The 24,306-nt window shown below is 37.7% G+C and overlaps 1 protein-coding gene across 1 annotated transcript in view; it reads right to left on the bottom strand.

Moving 5' to 3' along the window:
- Nucleotides 1-24,306, bottom strand: part of LOC124555746 (vacuolar protein sorting-associated protein 13A-like) — a 689,798-nt gene that overhangs the window by 491,170 nt on the left and 174,322 nt on the right. The window contains exon 22 of the mRNA XM_047129770.1: nucleotides 14,305-14,497. Within this exon, the coding sequence (XP_046985726.1) occupies nucleotides 14,305-14,497 (193 nt within the window). The remainder of the gene's footprint in view (nucleotides 1-14,304; nucleotides 14,498-24,306) is intronic.

Below are 24,306 nucleotides of genomic sequence, written 5' to 3'. Positions count from 1 at the left end.
GTAGCAAGCATGCAGTAATGACAGAGGAGGAGTTACAACATTGTTGCAAGAGGACTGTTATGGTGTGTCTGAACTGGGCAATACAAACCAACCTGAGCACATGCTCGATTACAGGAATCACGCAAGTGAATGTCTCACAACCAAAGTTGTATTGGCCAGATGAGCCTTTGAAAATTATTGCCAACACAGAATACAGAATTTATAAATGAAACTTTAGAGTCTGATGTAATACATTCCCTGGACTGATACATTGCTGCGGAGTAAGGGCACTTCTCAGCTTATCACTAAATGTAACATGATGAGCAGTTCAGAGAAGGATAATGTTATGTGACAGTGCTTTCAAGTCCAGTAATAACCAGTGCCACAGTGGCTCTAATTTACTGTCCATAGAATTAATTCTTCTGAGGTGGAGAGCTGACTGTTAGAATAATCCACCAGTAGACAAGATTTTAGTAAACTGGTTCGATAGAGCATAAAATGGTATTAGTGATCATGACACAGTTGTAGCATGAATGATTAACAAAGTACAAAGAACAACTAAAACAAGCAAAATGATACATACGTTCAGTAAACTAAATAAAAAGTCAGTAGACTCATATTGCAATGAGGAATTTGAAACTTTCAGCACAAGGCACTGGATAGATATGTATGCAGTAGAACAGTTCATAATGGGAGGAGATTTTACACTGAGTTTTCAGCTGAGTTAGTACACAGTAGAACAGTTCATAATGGGAGGAGATTTTACACTGAGTTTTCAGCTGAGTTAGCCCCTCTTCTAACTATACTATATCACAAATCCCTCAAACAGAAAAATATACCCAGTTCTTGGCAAAAAGCACAGGTCACACCCATCTACAAGAAGGCTAGTAGATGTGATCCACAAAACTACCATCCAATATTCTTGACATCAATTTGTTGTAGAATCTTAGAACACATTATGAGTTCAAACATAGAGAAGAATCTTGAACTCAATGCCAACCAGCATGGATTCCAAAAACATTGATCATATGAAACCTGACACACTTTTCTCAGATGTGACATACTGAAAGCTTTGGATCAAGGCTGGCAGGTAGATGCAGTATTTCTTGATTTCTGAAAAGTATTTGACAGAGTACCACACCTAAACTTATTGTCAAAAGTATGATCATATGGGGTATCAAGCAAAATTAGTGACTGGATTGCAGACTTTTTGGTAGGGACAATTTGGCATGTTATCTTGAATGGAGAGACATTGTCATATGTAGAAGTAACTCTGGGTGTGCCCCAGGGAAGTGTGCTGTGACCCTTGTTGCTCATGTTGTATATTAATGACTTTGCAGACAATATTAACAGTAACCTCAGACTTTTTGCAGGTGATCCAGTTACCTATACCGAAGCTCTGTCTTACATAAACTGCATAAATATACCATCATATCTTGATAAGATTTCAAAGTGGTACATTGGCCACTGGCAACTTGCTTTAAATATTCAGAAATGTAAAATTGTACACTTCACAAAAAAGAAAAAAAAGAAAAAAAATCTTTAATATCCTATGACTATAATTTCAATGAGTCACTGTTAGAATCAGCTAACTCATACAAATATCTGGGTGTAACACTTTGTAGGGATATGAAATGGAATGATTACATACATCCAGTTGTCAAAAAGTAGGTGGAACACTTCAGTTTGTTGGCAGAATGCTGACGAGGTGCAATCAGTCTACAAAGGAGATAGCTTACATATCACTCATCCAACTGGTTCTAGAATATTGTTCAAGTGTGTGGGATCTACACCAAATAGTACTAACAAGGAATATTGTGCATGTACAAAGAAGGGCAGCACAAAAGGTCCAATTTTTGCTTGATCCATGGGAAAGTGTTACAGACATACTGGAGAAACTGAACTGGCAGACTCTTGAAGATATGTGTAAACTAACCCAAGAAAGTCTACTAGCAAAGTTTCAAGAACCGGCTTTAAATGATGACTCTATGAATTTACAACAACCCACTATGTATCGCTCACATAGAGATCATGTGTGTAAGATTACAATAATTACAGCATCCACAGAAGCATTTAAAAACTCATTCTCCCTGGACTCCATATGTGACGGAAGTGAGAAGAAACCGTAATAACTGGTACAACATGACATACCCTCTGCCATGCACTTCATGGTGGTTTGCAGAGTGGAGATATAGAAGAGAGAGTGAGAGTGTAGCCTTGCAGTGTGAATATGGAAAATATGTACATTTTTTCAGGCTTTAAGGAAAAGGAAGCAAGGGGACAAGTCATGAATGTACAAACAAGTAATATAATATGAAACTGGTATTAAGGCCAACCTGAGATATATGGTCTCGTTTGTAGAAGGGAGCAATATAGCACCACATCAGTGTGAGCCTGAACTATGTATTGTAGCAGCACTGACAGCAAACAAGCAAGGGATGTTGTCACTGTAAAAATTCAACAAAGTCAACACAGTGTTGTGAGGTAGGTTAGCTTGCTGAAAAAGCAGACTCAGCAGTATTGCATCAACTCATGAAGCAAAAAGGGGCAAGGCAGATTTCCACATTGACAGTGGCAACAGTGCTTTAGGATACATGACTGGAAGCAGTACCAATGCACAACAAGCATAAACCTGCTGTCTATAAGCACTGGACTATTGCAATAAAATTATTCTCAGACATGCAGCTTTACCACAATGACAGGCTCTGCCAAATGAGGCTGCCACATGGACCTACCACCAGAAGTCATTAGTCTGAGGCCATGGCAGGACAATAGCGCTATGCACTAAGTCCCTGGTGGACTTAGTGCTACACCTCATGCACATCATCCATCTTCTGCCATCACAGATAGGCCCCTAATCATGGTGGACATCCCTGACCACGATGCAGTCAGGTGCCATCCAAGTCTGCATGAGATTTGCCGCAATCAGGTGCCATCCAGGTCTGCATGAGATATATCATCATCTACATTATCTACTACATACTGCTGACATGGGAACCACATGTCTGTATTATGGAATGAGTCCAGCAGCACGCCAAGGAGACTCTGTGTCACAATTATGCAGCATGTAAGCAGCCAGCTAAACAGCCAGCTGGCCACTGACCTGGTTTACTATGTAGCACAGATGTTTCCATAAAGCACTTGTTGCATTTGCAGCTGCCTTTCTCTGAAGCCCCCTGTGCTCCCATCTCCACTGTCCACCTGCATTATCCTTACTTATAGCCACAGCTCTCTGCACTAGGGGTGCTATAGTTTGGTGTCAGAACTTGCAGCATCATCTTCACTCAGCACAGAATCTGAACCTCCACCCATGGTGCGAACACAGTGTGGTGAGTGATGAACCATGTGGTTGCATTTTCAAGGGGGTAACAGATGTGGAAATGAGATCTGACTGTCATTGTAATTTAAAGGTTACCCTGTTGAGGCTGGAAGTGGTGACTAACTTGTAGAGTACAGAATTTGTGTTTGTATGGTTACACTATGTAATTTACTTGAGCATACTGCACCATGCTTGGAAGAGTTCCTCAAACCTGTTATATAAGTCAACAGTATGGTCATATTGCAAGGCAGTGTAAAGAGTCTAGGCAGCTCATGATGTGACGTAATGACTGGTTTGTATTGATTTTTCAGAGTTGCGATTTCTGTTTGTATTATTTTGTGTAATGGGGAGTAAGAGTGTCACAATGGCAGATTCAGGGATGAAGGATGCCTCAGAGCTGAACAGAATACTGTTATTGTTAGAAAAGGTAGTGCAGCTGGCAGCAGATAATAAGCAGCTTCATGGACAGTTGATGGCTTTAACAGCTAGGGAAGAACAGTTAGCAATGCTGCAGATACCACAGTTTGAGGTGGATTCAGCTGCCACAGGATTAACTGTTCCCTCTTCTGGAAAATCATTTGAGTATGTGCAGCCATCCTTAGAGGACTTTAAGATGTTCATAAAGATGAGTGGTTAGACTGACAGTGAATTATTGTATGCAGCAAAACTGTGACAAGTGAGAGATTCAACAACATACATAAGGAGCACAGAGGCATGAAAGAATGCAGCTTAATTTGACTATCTGGAGAAGGAGCTTTTACAAAGATACAAAAAACAGAATAGTGTGAGGTATCTTCAGAAGTAGTTGAGCAGAAGTGTGAAGAGGCTTGGGGAAGCTGTGCAGGATAAGGATATATAATGAATCCACAAATGAGTTGTGACAGAGTGATGGAGCAATTTCAGTTTTGTAGCAAGAAGCTGAGCAGAGTGTGCTTGATGCTTTTCTGGTGTGGTTGCCATTGGACATGTCACTAGGGTGCATACAGGTGCATCCAAACATCTGCACTCTGTTACTGCTACTGTTCCTCACAAGTGGCTTCAAATCAAGTAGTGTGCCTATGGAGTACCATCTCAGTTGTGTGAATGGATTCATTATTTCCCATCATAAATGTCACAGTTCATAGTAACCAACAGAAAGTCATCAAGAAAAACCTGACATTTCCCACAGAGCTGTTATAGGCTCTGCTCTTCCTAATCTACATAAACAATTTGAGAGAGACTCTGAGCAGCCCTCTTAGATTGTTTGCAGATGACAGTGTAATTTACTATGTAGGGAACTCATCAGAAGATCAAAACCAACTGCAAAAGGATTTATACAAGATATCTATGTGGTGCAAAAAGTGTAGCTGACCCTACATAATTAAAACAGTGAGGTCATCCATATGCGTACTACAAGGAATCCATTAAATTTCAATTATATGATAAATCACACAAATGTAAAGGCTGTCAATTCATCTAAAAACTTGGGAATTCTAATTATGAACATCTGGAATTAGAACCATCACACACATAAGGTTGTGGGGAAGTCAAACCAAAGACATTTAGAAGATGCAGCAGGTTTTGTAAAGAGACTGCCTACACTTCACTTGTTCATACTCTGCTAGGGTACTGCTTTGCAGTATGGTATCCTTACCAGATAGTGCTGAAGGAGTACATCAAAAAAGTTCAAAGAAGGACAGCTCCTTTTGTATTATCATCAAATAGGATGTGTCATGGATACGATACATGAGTCAGAGTGTCAATCATTAAGAAATGCAATTTTTTTCTTGAGGAGAGATCTTTTCACAGTATTTCAATCTCTAATGTTCTCCTCTGAATGCAAAAATATTTTGTTTACACCCACTTACATAGGCAGAAATGACCATTGTACTAAAATAACAGAAATCAGAACTCGCACAGAAAGATTTACATTTTTGTTTCTTCCATGTGATGTTAAAGAGTGAAATGGTAGAGAAATAGTGTTAAAGTTGTTTGATGAACCCTCTGCCAAACACATAAGTGTGAATTCCAGAGTAGTCATGCAGATGTAGATTAGGTTAATGAGGTAACACAAAGAAAATGACGTAGCAACAGGGAAACTGGAAAGATGTGGGGTATTTTCTGTGAACATTACATGTTACATGTGTGGACAGCAGGGGCACTAACAAAGGCAGTCTTGCCAGACACTTGCAATAGAGGAAATGGAAGATATCAGCAGGAGAATTTTGGTAAAGGACATAGATGTGGACAAGGAGGGAGGAGGTAAGAATCTGTTAAACACAAAGTGGAACTCAAAGTCCATCTAAAGGTGTTCCCATTAAAATTAGATGCAACAAATACATATGTAGAGACAGAGCATGCAGTACTGGATGCTATGTGGGGTAACAAGTACATGATTTCGTTACACATAGGGGTGCATGTGTCGATTGCCAGTAGAGACTCACTGTGCCAGAGGCAACAGGAAGTCCCACAGTAAAGGGTTACGTGGGGCTAGGCCTACTGACATAAGACTGTTGGAGTCAGTGGATATAGATTTTTGGATAGGGACTGTTCAGTTTAAGTTGTGATGCAAGCATGAGCTACAGCATGATCCTGGGGCTAGGCTTTTTATATCAAAATTGAGCTAACATTTACCTTCCGTGACAAATAATAGAACTTAGTGGAATGATATACCAGCTAGGGGAAGCTGTTGCCAGTGTAGAACTGTTGCAATGGACATCCATTGTATTGAACAAACCAGTTGAGCTGTGTATAATTGCACTAGTGAAGTCACTATGGGTGAATGTGCAGCCAGATCTACCTGTGGGTATGTTATGTACGGTCCAGCCTCTGCAAGAGAACAATATACTGGGTCCAGAAAGTTGTTTTATAAATGTAAGTGTTGTCACATACAAGAGAGGAATAGTGGGAAAGTGAGACCCGTAAACATAGATAATTCTGGCACAAAAATACTGAAGTTCAGGATGGGGTGTTAATAGCAAGTTTGGACATTCTAGATGATGATGAGTGATAAGTATGGAGAGTAGAGCACAAGCAGCCACAAGCCACCATTAAGATTGCCTTAAGTATGAGAGTGGAGCATATAAAGGGAGCACAAAGAGAGCAGATGTAAGAATTGCTGTTTGAATTTGATGATTTATTTTTATATGGTGTCTGTTGCCAGCAACGTCCATGACTCAACCTTGTGTACCAGTAGGGGACAAAAGCCCAGGTGTATTGGATGCCACATTGCAAACCTAGACATTTGCTGCTGATCATGAAAGATTTTATTAATCAGCAGCTAGTCAATGGATAACAGAAGAAAGTACCAGTCCACAGGGTGCTGGAACTGTGGCTATACAAAAAAAGTCTGTGGTTGGTTCTAGACAGTACCTGTTCTCCTGTGGTTACTGTCACCTTAACAGTAAGACCACAATGGACGCATATGCCATTGCCAACTTTACTGAGATGGTCAATAACTTGGGATAATGTTTGTACTTTTCAACCATTGACTTGAGGAGTGGCTGCACGCAGCAGAAGGTAGTTCCCAAAGATCAGCCAGAAACCCTGTTTTTGGTACTATGGGAGCACAATCAGTTCAAGAGAATGCTGTTTGGATGGAAAAATGTGGCTGAAACTTTTCAGAGGTCACTGGGCTGTGTGTCAAGTGGTTTAAAACCATGCCAGTATTTACTTTGTTTAGACTATATCATCATATTCCAAAAGACATGGATCAGAATAGGCAATGTCTGATGGAATTGTTTAAGAGATTGAGAACTGCATGTCTCACATTGAGCACAGAGAAGTGCCATTTTGCATTAGAAGACAGAGTGTATTTTGGCCATATAATTAAAAAGACAGAGTAAGGATAGACCACCCAAGGCTACTGCAAGCTGTACACAAGTTTCCAGTGCCTGCGTTGATTAAGGAACTGCATTCTGTTTTCAGGATCTCAAATTACTACAGAAGTTTCATGAAAAGATTTGCTGACATAGCAAAATCATTCACGCAGTTGCTGAGGAATGATGTGAAATCCATACGGGCAGAAGGGTGTCAGTGTGCATTTGAAGAATTAACAAGAGCTTCAACATCAAGCCCAATATTTCCAGACTTCCACTGAAGGACTTTATCCTTTTGTGTGATGCGTCATATCAAGCTTTGGAGGTTATGTCCTGAATCAGGAGATTAATGGTAAAAATTGTTACTGTAGCCTATGCATCAAGGCAGCTGAATGTGGTGGAGGAGAACCATTCATTGAAAGAGAAAGAGATGTTGAGCCTCATTTATAGTATCAAATATTCTAGATGTTATCTTTATGGGAAAAACTTTCAGGTAGTGACCAGTCACACTGCTTTGAAGTGGTTACTGGAGCTGAAGGACCTGTTTAGTAGGCTGACAAGAAGGGCCTTGAGACAAAGCAAGTTTGAGTATTAGGTAGTACACAAGCCAAATGTGAAAATGGTAAGGTACTACATGACAGCACATCACAGTGACTGGGATACACATCTAAGGTATGTTGTGTCAGTGTATAGTTCAAATGTATACATGAAAACTGCGATATCCACATATGGGGTGGTGTTTGGTCGCAAAATGCCATCATCATTCGATTTGGTAAAGGCAAAGAAAAGTAAAGATGGGGAGTCGGTCCATGAGTTTGTAAAAACAATATGAGAAGTATGGAAATGAGTAACAAAGGTGAATATGAAGGCATTACAGAGGAGGAATCAGTGAAACATAATGCAAGTTTACCGCAGCATAAAGTAGGACAGTGCATGATGTTATCCAGCTCTTGCATGCCAAAATGAAAGATGAAAAAGTTCACTGCAAGATATCATGGACCCTCTCAGCTGGTAATGACTACTTTCCCAGTAAACATGAGGTTAGGTTGCCAACAAGACTGATGAAAGTATATGGTGGATGTGTAAGACCTTTTAGAGGTAGTCTAGAGGTGATTCCATGAGTTTTGAGGGTGGAACAGGAGAACACGAGGAAGAGCTACCTAAGGAAGACACAAGAAGATGTGGTTGAGCCTCTGCACAAAGTACCATATTCATTAAGATCAAGATGATGAGGGGTGTTCGTCATGGATTTTTTTTAAATACATTTGCTTAAGTAGAGGGCTGTGGTGAATAAGTTATGTTAGTGTGAATAATTTTTCTGTTATTTTTTTGTATGTGACTGGGCTTGCCAGTGGCAACAGCCTTCTGAGGAGTGAGGAATGGTGATATTAGTCCCTTTCCTCAGGATGTGATATGTTGATGGCAAAAATGGAAGGGATGCAAGTCATAGAATTGGAAGAAACTAAAACTGACTGAACATGACTGTATATTCTAATTTGATTCCTGCTTACAGGAAGACATGCATAGTTTGAGTGTTATGGCATTCACACACATGCAGTGAAGTGGGGAGTTCTTGGAAAATTTGTGCAGGTGAGGCTCTGCAGGATATTATTAATTTTGGAAGATGGTAGCAGGCATGCAACATACCAACCGTATATTGGCATATTAGTGTGAGCCTGAACGATGATGTATTGCAGTAGCACTGACTGCAGATGAGCATGGGATGTTGTCACTGTAATAATCCAACAAGGTCAGTGTGATGTTGTGAGGCAGGTTAGCTTGCTGAAACAACAGATTCAGTGATACTGTACAGACTCAGGCAGAAAGGGACAATGCAGATTTCCACACTGACAGTGGCAGTGGTGCATTAGGATATGTGACTATAAGCAGAACAAATGCACAAAAACCATGCTACTGCTGACAATAAGTACTCGGTATTTTGAAACAAAATTATTCTTAGTGTCAAATTATTCTTGAGTCAATGGCAGGCCAATAGCTCTATGCAATAAGTCCCTCCCTGCCTTTGTAACATGGTGCAGCAGACCATCCCCGATCTACATCAGTAGTATGACTCATTCCTGCCAGGAGGTCGTGGGTCACCCCCTGTACACCAGCTGTCTTCTGCCATTGCAGGATGTGCAGATAATCATGGAGGGAATGCCATGCCATGACGCTGCTGGGTGCTGCCCAGGTACAAAGTAGATAATCCGTCGTCAAGAACACGCTACTGGTGCGGGAACTGCACAGTTGACTTACGTAACGAAGGTGCCAGTGTACCATGAAGATTTGACATCAGGATCATGGGGCATGCAAGGAGCCAGATCAGTAGAAATCAATGGCCAGCTGGCCACTGACCTGCTGTACAATACAGCACAGATGTTTCAATAAAGAACTTGTTACTTTTGCAGCCGTCTTTCTCTAGAGCCTCCTGGGCTCCCACCCTCGCTCCACCACCCACTCGTACCTCCCCTTCCTGCAGAGGGGTGCTACACTATGCAGAGTCAACACACCAATACACTGGCTCCAAAATATCACTGTGAATCTCTGTGGTACGCTTCCATGACAGACTGTGGTAATATGAAATTAGTGGTTCCTGTATTTTTTATTTCATGCATTAAATAAGAAGCCTGATCCACTACTGCTGATATGTGGTCATTACAAAGCTTCCCATAAGTTTGTACCCAAGAATCTGCACATCAGCTTTTTAGATGTTGAGATATCCTCCAATTTCCATGTTGGATTTCTAGTTACTGACAGTTTATCTCAAAGCAGCACGTAGGTAGTTTTCTGTACTGCTACCATCAATTTCTTTCCTTTGCACCACTTTGTCATCCACTCTAGCTCACTAAGGATTTATTTTCCAGATGACTGTTAAATTTACAGGAAGGCCTACTAGGAGATCATCAGCATATGCCACAATTTCATCTACATCAGTGACTTGATCCATCCAATTTAGGAGGGAATATATAATGAAATCTGTAGTGCTAGCAGCTGCAAAATTGTTTGGATATCATTAGGTCTAGGGGTTCCATCCTTTTTAAAGTTTGGCCAGTGCCTCCACGTCGATAATTGATAATGTTGGTGTCATGATCTTCGTGTAAACTTGACCTAATGTGTGTATGTTCATGTTGATCTCTACCCGAGTTATCATCAGGGAGGAGTTGATGCAACAGATATTCTGGTGCATGTCCCCATTCAGTTGTGGAAGTGCTGTCACTCATCTGCAACATGACAACGACAATATGTGTTTTAACCCACTCAATGAGTAATTTTCAGAAAAAAGCTACAATCATATATTTGAAACTGAATGCATAGATACTGTTCTCAGAAGGCTTCCATGGAAGAATAGCGTTTTGCAACAATATTTAAGTGCCCTGTGATGTTTGAGTTTCAATTATCTTTCGACTGTCATAATGGCACATTGGTATAGTCTCATAGCAATTTTTGTTTGCCTTCTTTGTTTCTTCAGCTGCAGAGACCATGGGATGGACAAACTGTAATATGTTGCCATTATAAAATTCATCATAAGTTAGTGACTGTTAAACAAGGAATATGTTTCTTCAGTTCCAACAATTAATAAATGGGTGGCTAAATTCAAATGTGACTATATTTCTCTGAAATATGATCCATATGAAGGATATCCCAAAACTTAAACCACACCCAAGGTGGGGTGCACTTGGTTGTCTGTATGGTTATGGATGTGAGAATGTGTATACACATGAAGAAGAGAATTGTAGCTTGTATAGAGGTCAGAGTTGGATGACCTCTACATTCGGTGGTGGAAATAGGTTGCCACTGGCCAGGAAACCAGTAGTTCATGACCTGGGGCAGGATAACAGTGAAGCAGTGGGTGCATACCTGATTGCTGACTGGTATAATCATCATGAAAACAACACTGCTAAACATTCATTTCATTGTGCAGCAAACTGCAACAATCATGACAGTGCTCAATGTTGTCAATGCCCCTGAGGCATAAGCTGTACTCAGTTGGTGACGAGGTGCTGCAATCAGCAAGCAACCTGTTGTCACTGGCAGCCTGAGGTGTCACTCGATCACTGAAACAAAGATGGGAGTGATTCAGCAAGAGTGCTGATACCAAGTACCTGCAACCGCCTAGGCCTCCATCCACACAGACTAGATGCAGCTATGCTGCTCAGGGCAGGGCACACCAGAGAATGCAGAATCATGCTGTGAATCCAGTATGAAGAAGATGAGTCTTGTGAATAATGCCTGTTGATGCAAGCAGAAGGCAGACACCAAACGAAATGCTTGAACAGGCATAGGTGGGTGTGTAGGCCTCCCATTTGGATGGTACTAAGACAGTAACATCAGACTTGATGCAGATACTACACCCACAGCTCACAGAGGCCAATCTGGAAGTGGCAACTCACAGACTCATGTTGCCTCAAAGACTGGAGTAGACCTCCCTTTGAAGTTGGCATCTGTTGGGCTGCACATATCTGTCTAAAAATGAGTACCATTTATGTGGGCTTGGCTTGTCCCTGTTTTGAAAAGGCATTGTTTCCCATCACTAAGCCACAACTGTGCCACGACTCAGTCATGTAGTGACCAGGTCACCAATGTCAAAGCAACTCTACCTTTCTGCTACATTGATGATATTATGACTCTGGTCACTCTGCCAGCCTGGGATATGTGGTAACTACATGGTGACAGTACTTGTTGGATTAACACTTCACTCCTGATGTAGCTTCAGGTGGGGAGCCATGGTCTGACCTGTTTTCATGAGGCTCTTGCATTAACAGTGCTAAAATCTCTATTTCATTCAGCCAGGTCAAATATAATAGGTGTGGTGCAAACTTGAAAGATATTTATGTCTCTGTGTTGTTAGAGGTTTCTACATTCCAAACATCATTGAGATAGACGTGGGGGGTTAATTTTACCTTCCTTATGTTAATTGTTTCAATTCTTGATTATTTTCAAATAGTCAAAACATTGCAGAGAAACTTTTTTCTACATCTGCCTTCTGTTAGCATTCAGCAAATGCTACACCCCTCTGCATAAAACTCTCATATCTATTTTCTATGTAACCTTCACCACACTCAGTCTTCTGGAATGTCTACGACATCAACCTATTTATAAGTCTGTAATTGCTAAAGCCATGTTGTGTAATTTATTTATGGTTTTTAACATTCAGCCATGGCTGAATTTGATGGTGGTATGGTATTTTAGTTTCTCTATTTGGGATAAACATACACTTTCAAAACTAATTTAGAAAACCATATAAGCAAAATTGTTACGGGGAAGAAGATACACTTACATTATGGCCCAACATGAACCAACACAGTGAATCAAAATTAGATGAAACAGGTGGCAGTCCATTACTGAAATGCACTCCTGTTGAGGAACAGATGAACTTGCTGGTGAAATATGTCCCACAGGAATTACAACAAGGTGCATTTCAAAACTTAACAATGCAGAATAGCACCCAACTGATTAAATCCTGTTTTACAGTGACTTTTACTCAGTTATTCAGAAGTACACAATACATTTTGGCATTTCAGTGTAATGGATGGGGAATAATAACCGGTTTTTATGTTTTTCATTTCATTTTTGTTTCCTGCAAACACCAAAACTATCTGTTTTGTATTAAGACACTATGTTGTAAACCACGAAAAAGTATAACATGCTGGAAAGACATTGTTGTGAAGACAATAAAATTCATGTATCTGTATTTATTATTAGTACTGTAATATCTAACACATATCTAAATACCAAAATTAAAATGATAGATAAAATATAAATTTCCAATGTGGTTTCCTTGGAGTAATAGCAAAATCAAACAACAGGTAGGTGACATCAGCTTTTTTATATTTTTTTACTTTCACAATTATATGAAAGCATTCCTAGGAGCCTGATGCAAAGTAAACATTATTAAATTAGAACATATTTTGGAGATTTTGATCTATACATGTAAGTAATGAAAAAAAAACTCTCCCCAAAGTTGTTGAAACACCATTGCAGCATTAGGTATTTTGATACGATTAAGACAAGGCAGTTTGATATGGATCTGCGGTCCAAAAAGTGCCAATGACTACTTTCAGAAGTATTGTTGCAATGAATACTCCACTTTTGGTAACAATTAGTTATGTAACAGAATAATTTCTTTTTGGGAAATTACCAAAAAGTAAAGTTAGTCACTTCTCTCAATCAAACAGTGTTGCATATAATTAGAGACTAATCACATTCTCCCAAATAATCAACAATAATTCATTCAGTCTGCAAGAGAATGAACTGTCACAGAATGACAACATATTACAATTAAAAAGTAAAAATGAACTTATGGATATCTTGTGTCTCATTTTATGTTTCTAAAAATGATCTGGCTAGCTGAGTCTTCTCTCACATTAATTTCAGATGAGAGAGTACAACCTGTCAGCTACAAAGTTGAAAAAGTGGATACAAAATGCATTTAACCAAACAAGGGATTGTGATTAAATTGATAAAAATATGCAGAATTGTCTGGTGGATTTTAAATATTTGCAATAAACAAATTTGCTTGAAACTGAACATAAAGAGTAAGAAATGAAAAGGTATGAAAAGCTGACCAAGTGTAAAACAGATTTTTGATCAGATCAGATGCACTGTGTATAAAAGTAAAATATTAATTGACTAAAGAGACACAACAAATTATATGTCTGTGCTACATGCTTCAAATAATCAAATATCTAAATCTCAGCCTGTTCAAGGCAATTTTTTTCAGTTCTATAATTATTGTATATTTATAAATTTAAAGAACCTAGTTCTCATGGTTTCACCTGCCAATTATATCCTTTTTTGTGCTGTAATTTTTTTTTACGAGCAAACTTCTGAACTAGAACAATGACAATTAGCTCAATGAAAGAAAAATTAAGTGTGTTATCTTATAGCCTCAATTCTGCTTGAAGTAGAAACTGTTTTAAAAGACAACATGTACACTGTTGACTGTAGTTCTGATGACAAAATGTATACATATCAGAGGATTTTAAATTCTGACATGTAAGTATTTTAAAGTCTGACATGTGCTGAAGCAAACTTTTTTTGCAATACCACTTGATAATGGCCCAAATGCTGAAACTGCAACAGTGAAATAAGCAAGCTCTATAAAGTAATCTTTATTACATTTAATTCTTTATGAGAGTTTCAAAACATGCCACTATAAGTATATCAACAACTTGGATTAATATGAAAAGGTATACATGAATAACATACCTGAGTCAACTATAATTACATTAGGTGAAGATGACTTCTGTGGCAGCAGTAATGTTGGACCATGTATATCTAATGATACATGAAGTTTAGTATTGCATGTCCGAATTTGTGCAGACTGCTGTTGTATCCATTTTTCCACCCTGCGATAAGTTTGTAGAACTGTGCTTGCATGAATGAATGGTTCAAAGAAATGCTGGAAAAAAGATTAAATTTTCCGTATGAAACAAGTAACTACATCATTCAAGTACAGTCCTGCAGAAAAAGAACTGATGCTACCAGTTTTAGATAATTCTCAAATAACAAGTGCGGCTGAACAACATTGTTCAGCAAGCACAGCTGTTTGTGCTTAGCTGATAGAATGGGCAATTTGTAATGAGTACATATTACTGTATTGTGAATTGTCTAAAACGTCATCTGTAGCATTAGTCTACAGTGATACTGATACACCAAACCAAAAGCTGCTCTCTCATGTAGTATTCATGACATTTGAAGTTAATGTAGAAGCCAATAATGGTATTCCCATGACAAGACAAGAATATAGTGGGAAAGATGTAGTGAGAAGCTCCACAGCAGAGAAAAAAATTGTGCTGAGTCAACATTGAAGGAATTTTGGAGTAGGTGACATCAACTAATGGATAATGGAGGTTAACAAATAATTGAAAAAAAAGTAACACAGTAATGTATGAGAGTTTCTGCATTTGTGACGTACATGCTACAATTCACACAGGTCTTCACTCATTCAAAAACCAGCATTATAAAGGTTATCATGCAACATCTGAACTATGTAATTTTTCCCTTGTTGTTTTTCTCTCTCTAATTTTATGCTCTGAAAATAATTAAGAAATATAATGGCCATACCAGGTATTTTGTGATGTTTTAGCACTGGCTCTTTGCCTCATTTATCAGTCATTTTATTTTTATCTCTGTAATATAATAAAAATGTACACAGCACCAGTCATATTATCTCATTTGCATCTGAAATGCCAGCCACTCTCTATTTTCAGTTTTCACCCCCTCAGCTTCTCTTCACAGAAAATTAATAAGTTTTAAAAAATTGTGTTTGACATATCTGTAATGATATTCCACCACATGCCTTCCTTCATCCCTAATCTCGTCACAGTTTCCTTTCTCTGATATCTTCTCAAAAGTTGTAGAGTACCAACTTCATGAAAAATCTACTAAATTTGTTGTTGTATCACATTTTATCTCAAAACAGTCAACTTTAATGAATTTCATGTGTAATTGAGGATGTGGCCAAACACATGTGGAAACACTGGTCTTCATGCTGCAGTTGAACAGACAATAGTTGTGTTTCAGTATTGATAAATAATATATTTATTGGTCACTCAGCATGATTTTCAAATCTCAAATGCTGATAATATTATTCCCTTCAGAGCTAGCAAAATATGCCTACCATTACAAGAAATTAGCTTCTTAGAACTACATGGACAAGAACTGCTTGTTGCATCTCACCAACTATTTGGTCATGAACATATAAAGCATGATGGAACAGGAAAAATTAACAATATGTAGAGACCAACACAAATTTCAAATTGTGCTGTTAAGGATTTGTAGTTCACAATGCAAGTGTGCAGTTGAATTACACAAAACATATGGGCTTATACAGAGAATATGGAGACAATATTACATTAACCTGTCAGTAACTATTGTGAGCATTATTTTCAGTCATAAGTTCATGCAATAAATACACATACCATTTTTCAAGTGAAGTTCATCATCCTATAAAATGTAAGTTAATGTAGATGAGTTGGAAAAACAGTCATGTAATTTTTCAAATGCAGCATTAATTGTGTACTTCCTGACACAGTCACATCAATTAAGTATCTAGGTGTAATGCTGCAAAGTGATATAAAATGAAACAAGCATGTAAGGACAGTAATAGGGAAGGTGAATGATCTACTTTTGTTTATTGGAAGAATTTTAGGAAAGTGTGGTTTGTCTGTAGTGGAGACCATGTACAGAACACTAGTATGACCCGTACTTGAGTACTGCTCAGATTTTTGGGACCCCCACCAAATTGGATTACAGGAAGACACTGTGGCAATTCTGAGGTGGGCTGCTAGGTTTATTACCAGTAGGTTCAATCAGCATACAAGGATTAATGTTTCATAAACTCAAGTGGGAATCCCTGAAGGGAAGGCTACATTCCTTTTACAGAACACTTGGAAAATTTGGAAAACCAGCATCTGAAGCTGACCGCAGAATGATTCTACTGCTATGAACATACATTCTGTGTAAGGACCACAAATATAAGAAAAGAAATTAGAGCTCATACAGAGGAATATAAAGAATCATTTTTCCCTTGCTCTATTTGCGAGTATAAAAAGGAAATGACTAGTAGTGGCACAAGATACCCTCTGCGACACACCATATGGTGGCTTGCAGAGTATGTATGTATATGTTGATATTATTTCATTTGGACTCAATAAATAATAACAGTAGGAAATTGATCAGAACTGTGTTAAGTAGTACTGGTTTTTCTTTTATACTTTCTGTTAAGTACAGAATTCAAAATAATCAAAGTTTTATTTGGATTGTTACAGAAGATTAAATTAATTAACTTAAAAATCATTTGGTGAAGAATTTAATTAACAGGGTTGACTGATATTGTCAGCTGGAGAAAATCAAGCAGTCAGGCACTTTCTGTAGTAAACTTGCAATGATGCTCCTCCAGTACTGCTCATAATTATAGCCTACATTGATATCGAAGCATGGTTTGACCACACAACTACAGATTCAATTTACGCATTCTCTTTGCTGCTGATAAACATCTTTGGTGCTTTTTTATCTGCGGCCACATACGCAGTAGCCTAGCCCACGTGTTTAGAAGAACACAGTAATGCTGTTGCTTCAGTCTGTCTGCTCACTCTGAAGACGGGTGAAATGGTAAATGAAATATGGGTAATGTAGCAGTTGATGACTTGTTCCACATCCACAAAAATTCTCCTTGATGATGGTATTTATGGAAAATGAGGTGTTAAGGTGTTAATAGAATGAATAATGATTAATGTAATGGGGTGTTATGTCTATGCACTACAACCTGTCAAGTTAATTTTTGTTCATTTCTTATTATAATTGATGGTAGTGTGTACGCAATGCTTGAGACTCTTGGATATTCAAAGGTATGCTCAACATGTGTTCCATAAATGTTCACAACAGATCACAAGATTAAAAGGAGAGCTATTTCATTTGAACAGTTGGAGTAGTTCGAAGCTAATGGAGAGGCCTTTCTGTCATTAATAGCTACAGGTGACAAAACCTTGATACATCACATTGAGATGGAAACAAAAATGCAGTCACTGGAGTGGCACCACCCACAATCATGAAAAAAAGAAAAAAAAGTCAAGGCAGCTCTCTCTGCTGGAAAAGTCATGATGATATGTTTTGGGATACTGATGGTGCAATTCTCAGATGTGTTGCCAAATGGATCAATGATTAATTTAGAGGCGTATATGTAGACTCAAAAACTTGAGAACCATTTCTGATGTGTTCAGTCTGCAAGAAATATAAAGAAATCTTACTTCAACATGATAATGCATGCCCACGCACAAGTCTCAGAACTGGGAAACACATTGCCAAACTGTGTTGGACATCATTGTCTCATCCACTCTATAGCTCAGAGCTGGCTTTGTTGGACTTACGTCTCAATATGAGACACACTTTGAACATGACGAGAACATAATTCATGCCATAAAAAGCATGGCTACAAGCACAGGTCAAAGGTTTTTATGAACAGGAAATACGTGTTCTTAGACAACACTAGAATAATACATTAGGATGTGATGGGGATTATGTAGAAAGATAGTACACATAAAAGAAATGTTGACTGATATTGTCACCAAATTCTAGATCTCAAAAATAAATACGCAATGAGAAAAAAACTGTGGGACATTAGTTACTGAATGACCCTCATACAGTGTCAAAATGTTGCAAAGCAGACATCAGATCCACAGAAGCGTCTGGAAAAATGTTATATTTTCTCACTTATATAATAAATTTAAATAATGCCAAAAGAACACTTGTCCAAATGGTAATAAAAAGTTGTTGATGAGTTTATTTCTTGAAGCTAGACAGATTTTATGTTTCACGTTCTGTAATGTTATACAGTTTACGGCTCATGTCCATTTTGTAGAATTAAGTACCATTGCGAACAGGCAGCTCAATGAATTATCTCTCATTAGTTCCTCCTTCTTCAGAGGATGCTATTATTCTGCAAGGGTATTCAATTAATGGAATGCCATTTCTGTTCCTAATAAGTACATTATTAAGTCAGTGACTGGTTTTTGTCTTCTATCCTTCACTGGCCATGGATTTAATGGGCCTATCAGCTACTATAGTGGCATTTTCATGAATGATCATTTGATGAAAACAGCTTTGATCTACATTGATGATCCTCATGGTATTTATCCAACATAAAAAGAAAATATATGTTTAGATTTAAAAACAAAAGCAATTAGTGCGTGAATAACAGAACATTTCAATATTTACATTACATAAATGTAAATGTACTTACATAAAATATCATACATTAACAAATTTTTCATTGGGCAACTGATAAATTCAAAGTGCATGTGAAATTTAGAAGACAGAAAAGAGTGAATCATGGATATTTTGATCTCTATGGGTCTGCACTGGACACTCCACTATGGATAGTAGAGACTGTAGAGAGAGAGTATAGCATGACTTATCTAAAACCCTTAAAACATTGGCAACTCTCTCTAAAAGCCCTGCAGGAAGGGGACCTCAAATGGATATGCAAGATGCAATAACATCAAGGAATAAAACAAGAGGAGACAGAAAAGATGATATCAGATAAGCACACAGTATCAGCAGCTACTGATAGCTCACTACAAGATAAAGATATCAAAATGACAAGCCCTGACATGAACTTGCAAAAGCTAATGATGATTGTCAGAAACAATGAGCAGCAAAGGAGCAGGTTGGATAAAATGCATATGTATGCATAGAGGCAGTGTAGATGACATCCTAATGATACTACCAGGAATCATGTAGAAGCTGCAGCAGCATTTGCAGAACCATTAAGTGACAGAGCTCAAACTGTACAGCAAATAAATATGTATGCTGAATCAAATGTTTGTCTGCTTCAAGTCTTTATGGAAGCAAGGATAAGAATTTAGGTCACCTACCTCTAATGTCTTTGGGCAAACTACTACCAGTATTTTTTCTTATAGTAATTTTTGGGTTTGCAGCCAGATCCCATCAACATTCTGTCACGATATTTTGGTCCAGAGACGTCCGGCATCCTCAGGTGAGTAGACAAAGTACTGAAGAGACGTGATGCAGTCATGGTATTTATAGCGAATTCCGTGCATGCGAATCATGATGGCAGTTTATGGAGCATGTGTTAGGAGGTGACATGCACGAGGCAGCCAAGTAGTGTATGCTGCCCACAGTGATGAAGTAAGAACAGTCTAATTGCTGAGTATTGATTGAGCATGTTGATTCTGCTGTGACCGCATAATTTTAATAATTAAATTCCAATTTTTATCCAGCTGAAAGCTGTTATCACGATTAATTGAAGTGTCAGCAAGATGTATTTCCACGGATTCTTCAATTACAGAGTCCCAGAAGCTGGAAACTGGTGTTAAAATGTTGGTGTTACTGTATTCCATTGAATGTCCCATGGAAATGTAACGTTCTGCTACTGCTGATTTTAAGGGTTGCCACAGACGGTTGTCTTTCGTGTTCTACACAGTGTTCCTGGACCGTTCGTGTCGTCTGACTTGTCACACTCACAGGGAATTTTATAAACACCTGCCTTCCTCAGTTGTAAATCATCTTTAATGGAACTGACTAAGGCCCTGCTCTTTCCTGATGGACGGAAGATGACACACGATATTATTCTTCCTAAGCAATCTGCCTATTTTAGAAGATACGTTCCCAGCATATGGAAGGAACATAGTTGACTTACAGTCATCAGTCTCCTCAGAGCATTGCTTCTTGTTATTATAGTTGTGCATGGCCTTCCGTATTTGATGCGAAGTATAGCCATGCTCTTTAAAAACCTTCTCCAGTTGCACTAATTCTTAATTAAGGCTATCAGCATCCAATATTACATGCGCCCGATGAATTAAAGTACTGAGAACACAGGTGGTTTGTGTCGGGTGATGGCAGCTGGACGCCTGAATATATAGATCTGTAAGTGTAGGTTTTCTGTACACCAAATGTCCCAAAGACCCATCATTCTTACGGCGTACTAACACGTCTAAAAAGGGTAAAGTTCCATCTTTCTCAATCTCCATAGTAAACTTGATGTTCTCGTGTAAAGAGTTTAAATGACAAAGGAATTTTTCCAGTCCTTGTCTGCCATGAGGCCATACAATGAAAGTATCATGTACATTATGCCAAAAAACCGTAGGCTTTAAAACGGAAGACTCAAGAGCTTTCTCCTCAAAGTCTTCCATAAAAAGATTGGCCACCACAGGGGACAAGGGACTCCCCACTGCGACACCATCAGTTTCTTCAAAAAATACGTTATTAAATAAAAAATAAGTAGAGGAGAGAGTATGTTCAAACAAGGCCATCAAATCATTAGTGAACAAGTTACCAATAAGATGTAGCGAGTCAAATAAAGGCACTTTTTACCAAAGTGAGACCACATCAAAGCTAACTAGTAAATCCAAGCTGCTCAGCTTAACAGCTTAACAGTCTTCAAATGATTGATAAAATCCTTAGAATTATATATACGCTGGCAGCACTTATCCACATATGGCTTGAGTAAGGCGCCCAGATGTTTTGCAGTTGAATAAGTAGAAACACCAATATTACCCACTAAACTGCTTAGTTTATTTGATAAGAAGTCAATATGTGTATTCCAGCTTAAGTTCTGGTCCACATTTAGCCCCAGGAATTTGACCATATCAACTTCTTTCATAAGTTGATTGTTATGTTGTATATTAAGTTCCACACATTTCGAATGTTTGGTTTTGAAATGTATCATATGGGTTTTGTAATGTTCAGTTTCAACCCATTTAACTGAAACCAGTTTTCTAAGGTATCCAGAGTGTTTACGATGGAGCTCGATTTTCACTGACTCTGATGTGATAGTTACCCATTGTTTTCTGTTGTGTAAGTATGATGTTAGTCAATTTAGAGAACTGTCCTTCGGGCCATATTTGTCTAATTTGTAGATAAGCAAGCCATGGTTCATGCAGTCAAATGCTTTTGTGAGATCACAGTAGATACCTGGGGCTTTACTCCTCTAATCCAATTATTAGACTATCTTTTCAATAAAGTTATTCACTGCATCCAGAGTGTTTTTTTCTGGTTCAAATCCAAATTGGTTACTTATAATAATATCATTTTTTACAATAAAGTTTTTGATCTGGATTGCAGCTACTTTCTCTTACACTTTTGACAGGACTGGATGAGTAGAACTAGGCCAATAATTTCCTATGTCTACCCTTGACTGTTTCTTGAACAGAGGCCTGACTTTGGCATACTTCTAAACAGCGGGAAAGCATCCCTTTTCAAAAGACTGGTTGAACATTTTAGTTAGGGGAAGTGCTAGTATGCCACACACTGTTTTAATCACTTTAGTGGGTATCCCATCCCACCCAGCACAGTTTTTATTTGCAATGATAATATAACATTTTCCACATCCTTTATTGTGACTTATTTTAAATCCGTAAAATTTTGTTGGAGTCCAAAGGGATTTACTTCATTCTGATACTCTGTTACATTAACATCTGATTCTGCCACACTTATGAAGAATTCATTTGAACACTCTGATATTTGAGCTGGGTTTACAATAAAGCTATCATCTACTTTAATCCTAGATATTTCATTACCAATAACTCTAACGCCTTACTTTGACCTGACTACAGAACACACTGCTTTTGTTTTATGTTGTACTATGAACTTCTTGTTTGCCATTTTTTTGGCTCCCTCCAAAACTTTTTTTTAAATATAGCTTTACAATTACGAACATACTCAGTAAAATGTCTGTTATTGTTATATTTCAGTTCATTTTGAAATTTCCTCTTCCTGGCACTAGTAATTTTTATACCCTTGGTTATCCATTTAAGTTTATTAGTCAGTTTGTTGCGTGTGGTTCTAGTTTCATTAAATATTTCAAGAAAGTTAATTAAAATTTTTTTGAAGTTACTATTACTTGAAAGACAGCTGTTGTTATGCCATCTTAACTTATTTCTAAATGTAATTGAACCTTTTTTCATTGAAGTTCCTTTTCATATGGCTTTTGTTGCATCAAATTCCTTTCTTAATTGTTGGTAGTTCAATGAATAATGCAGAGTGTTCAGAGATTCGGAAATCCATGTAAAATTTACAAACATCTTCAAACACATAATGTATTAGAACATTATCAATACAGATAGCTGAATGTGAGTATACTCTAGTGGGTTGCATGAAGTTTATTTTGAAATGAAAGTTTTTTATTAAATCAGAGAATTTGGACACATCATTGCTTTCAACTACAATATTAATATTGAAGTCAGCAGCTATTACTATCTTTTCACTTTTTTTCTTTTCTGAGTTTTTCAAGCAGGCAATGAAATTTCATCAGAAAAGCTTCAATTGTAGCTTTCTATGGCACTCTATAAATAGAAACTACTATGACATTTAGGTCCCTTAACTTGATACACCACTTAACTTCAAACATACACTCTTCATTCAAATGATTAAAATCATTTCTTATTTCATATTTTATATCATAATAAGTAAGTATGCAAGAGTCTCCATGTGATTTCTCTCGTCTACAAAAGTTATTGGATAATTTGAAATTTTCAGTTTTATTAGGAATTTTAATGTTGTCAGATGTAAGCTAATGTTCATTGAGGCAAAGAATTTTGATATTTCTACATTCAGATAGAATAATTTGTAATTCATCCTTTTTATGACTTCTGTTTGAAAAGTCAGCTTTTGGACCATTTATATTCAAGTGCATTATGTAGGAATATTCTTTTCTATTTATAGTCTCAAGCATACTCTCTCTTGGGTACCATTTTGGACTTGCTGGTTTCATTACCAAACACTATTTCTCATCCCCATCATTTCTTATAAGTTTCCCCTATTTTGCAGAATTTTACATGTATCAGTGAACATTTTACTAAAGATTTTGGATTCTAACCTATTTAAACGCAGACTGTCTTTACGCAAACATCTACTGCTTAAAAATTTATGAACACAGCACCTAGATCGTTACATGATTAAATCATGGTCTATTCTCGCAATATTCAGTCACTGACTGATCTTCTGTAGACAATACCACACACCATGATTCTAGATGTTTTGTAGAGATTACTGGCAGATCAAATTAAACTTCTTGATTCATTTACAATTTCCTATTCAGTGCTTCTTCTAAGAGAATTTGTACCTATGTGGATGAAAACTCCTTTGTAATTCTTCTGAGATGCCTCTGCTGAACTATCCTGCAAGTGTTGCTAAAGTGTTCCTTCAACTGGTGGGTTTTGATTCCTCTATGAATGTTAGCACTACCACATTTTTCAGCAGAGAATCGCGTATAACAAGGAACTTTTTTTTTCACTCTGTTTTCCATTACTGAGATGTTTTGAATGTTTTTTAATGTAAGTTACATTTTTCCACTTGTATTTATTTTCAGTTCTTGCAACTTCCACATGAGTTTCTTCCTTACATGCAGAACCTCAGTGTTTGTATCATTCTGCCCGATTTTGAATGACTTCCAGCAAACTTTAAGCATAATTTCAAACCTCTTCTAAACTTTTTTTCTCTTACATGCTTAATATCAAACATTTAATTAACTGATTCATAAAGTAATCACACATTTGAAGCTTTTTTATGCATTGGAGTTCAACTCTTTAACAAACTGGGGTGACTGGCAGGTCATAATCCATGTCTGCGTCAGTACCATTACATTGCACAACTATGTAACACTGGTAAGTATACGAATTGTATATTGCATGTTATGAAGACTGTTCTGGGAGGTATGACAAGCAAAGCACATATCAATGACTGATGCAA

Source organism: Schistocerca americana, chromosome X (assembly GCF_021461395.2).
Source record: "Schistocerca americana isolate TAMUIC-IGC-003095 chromosome X, iqSchAmer2.1, whole genome shotgun sequence".
Taxonomy (NCBI): Eukaryota; Metazoa; Arthropoda; class Insecta; order Orthoptera; family Acrididae; genus Schistocerca; species Schistocerca americana.
The sequence above is the reverse complement of the archived record's forward strand: the minus strand, read 5'-3'. Positions and strand labels throughout refer to the sequence as shown.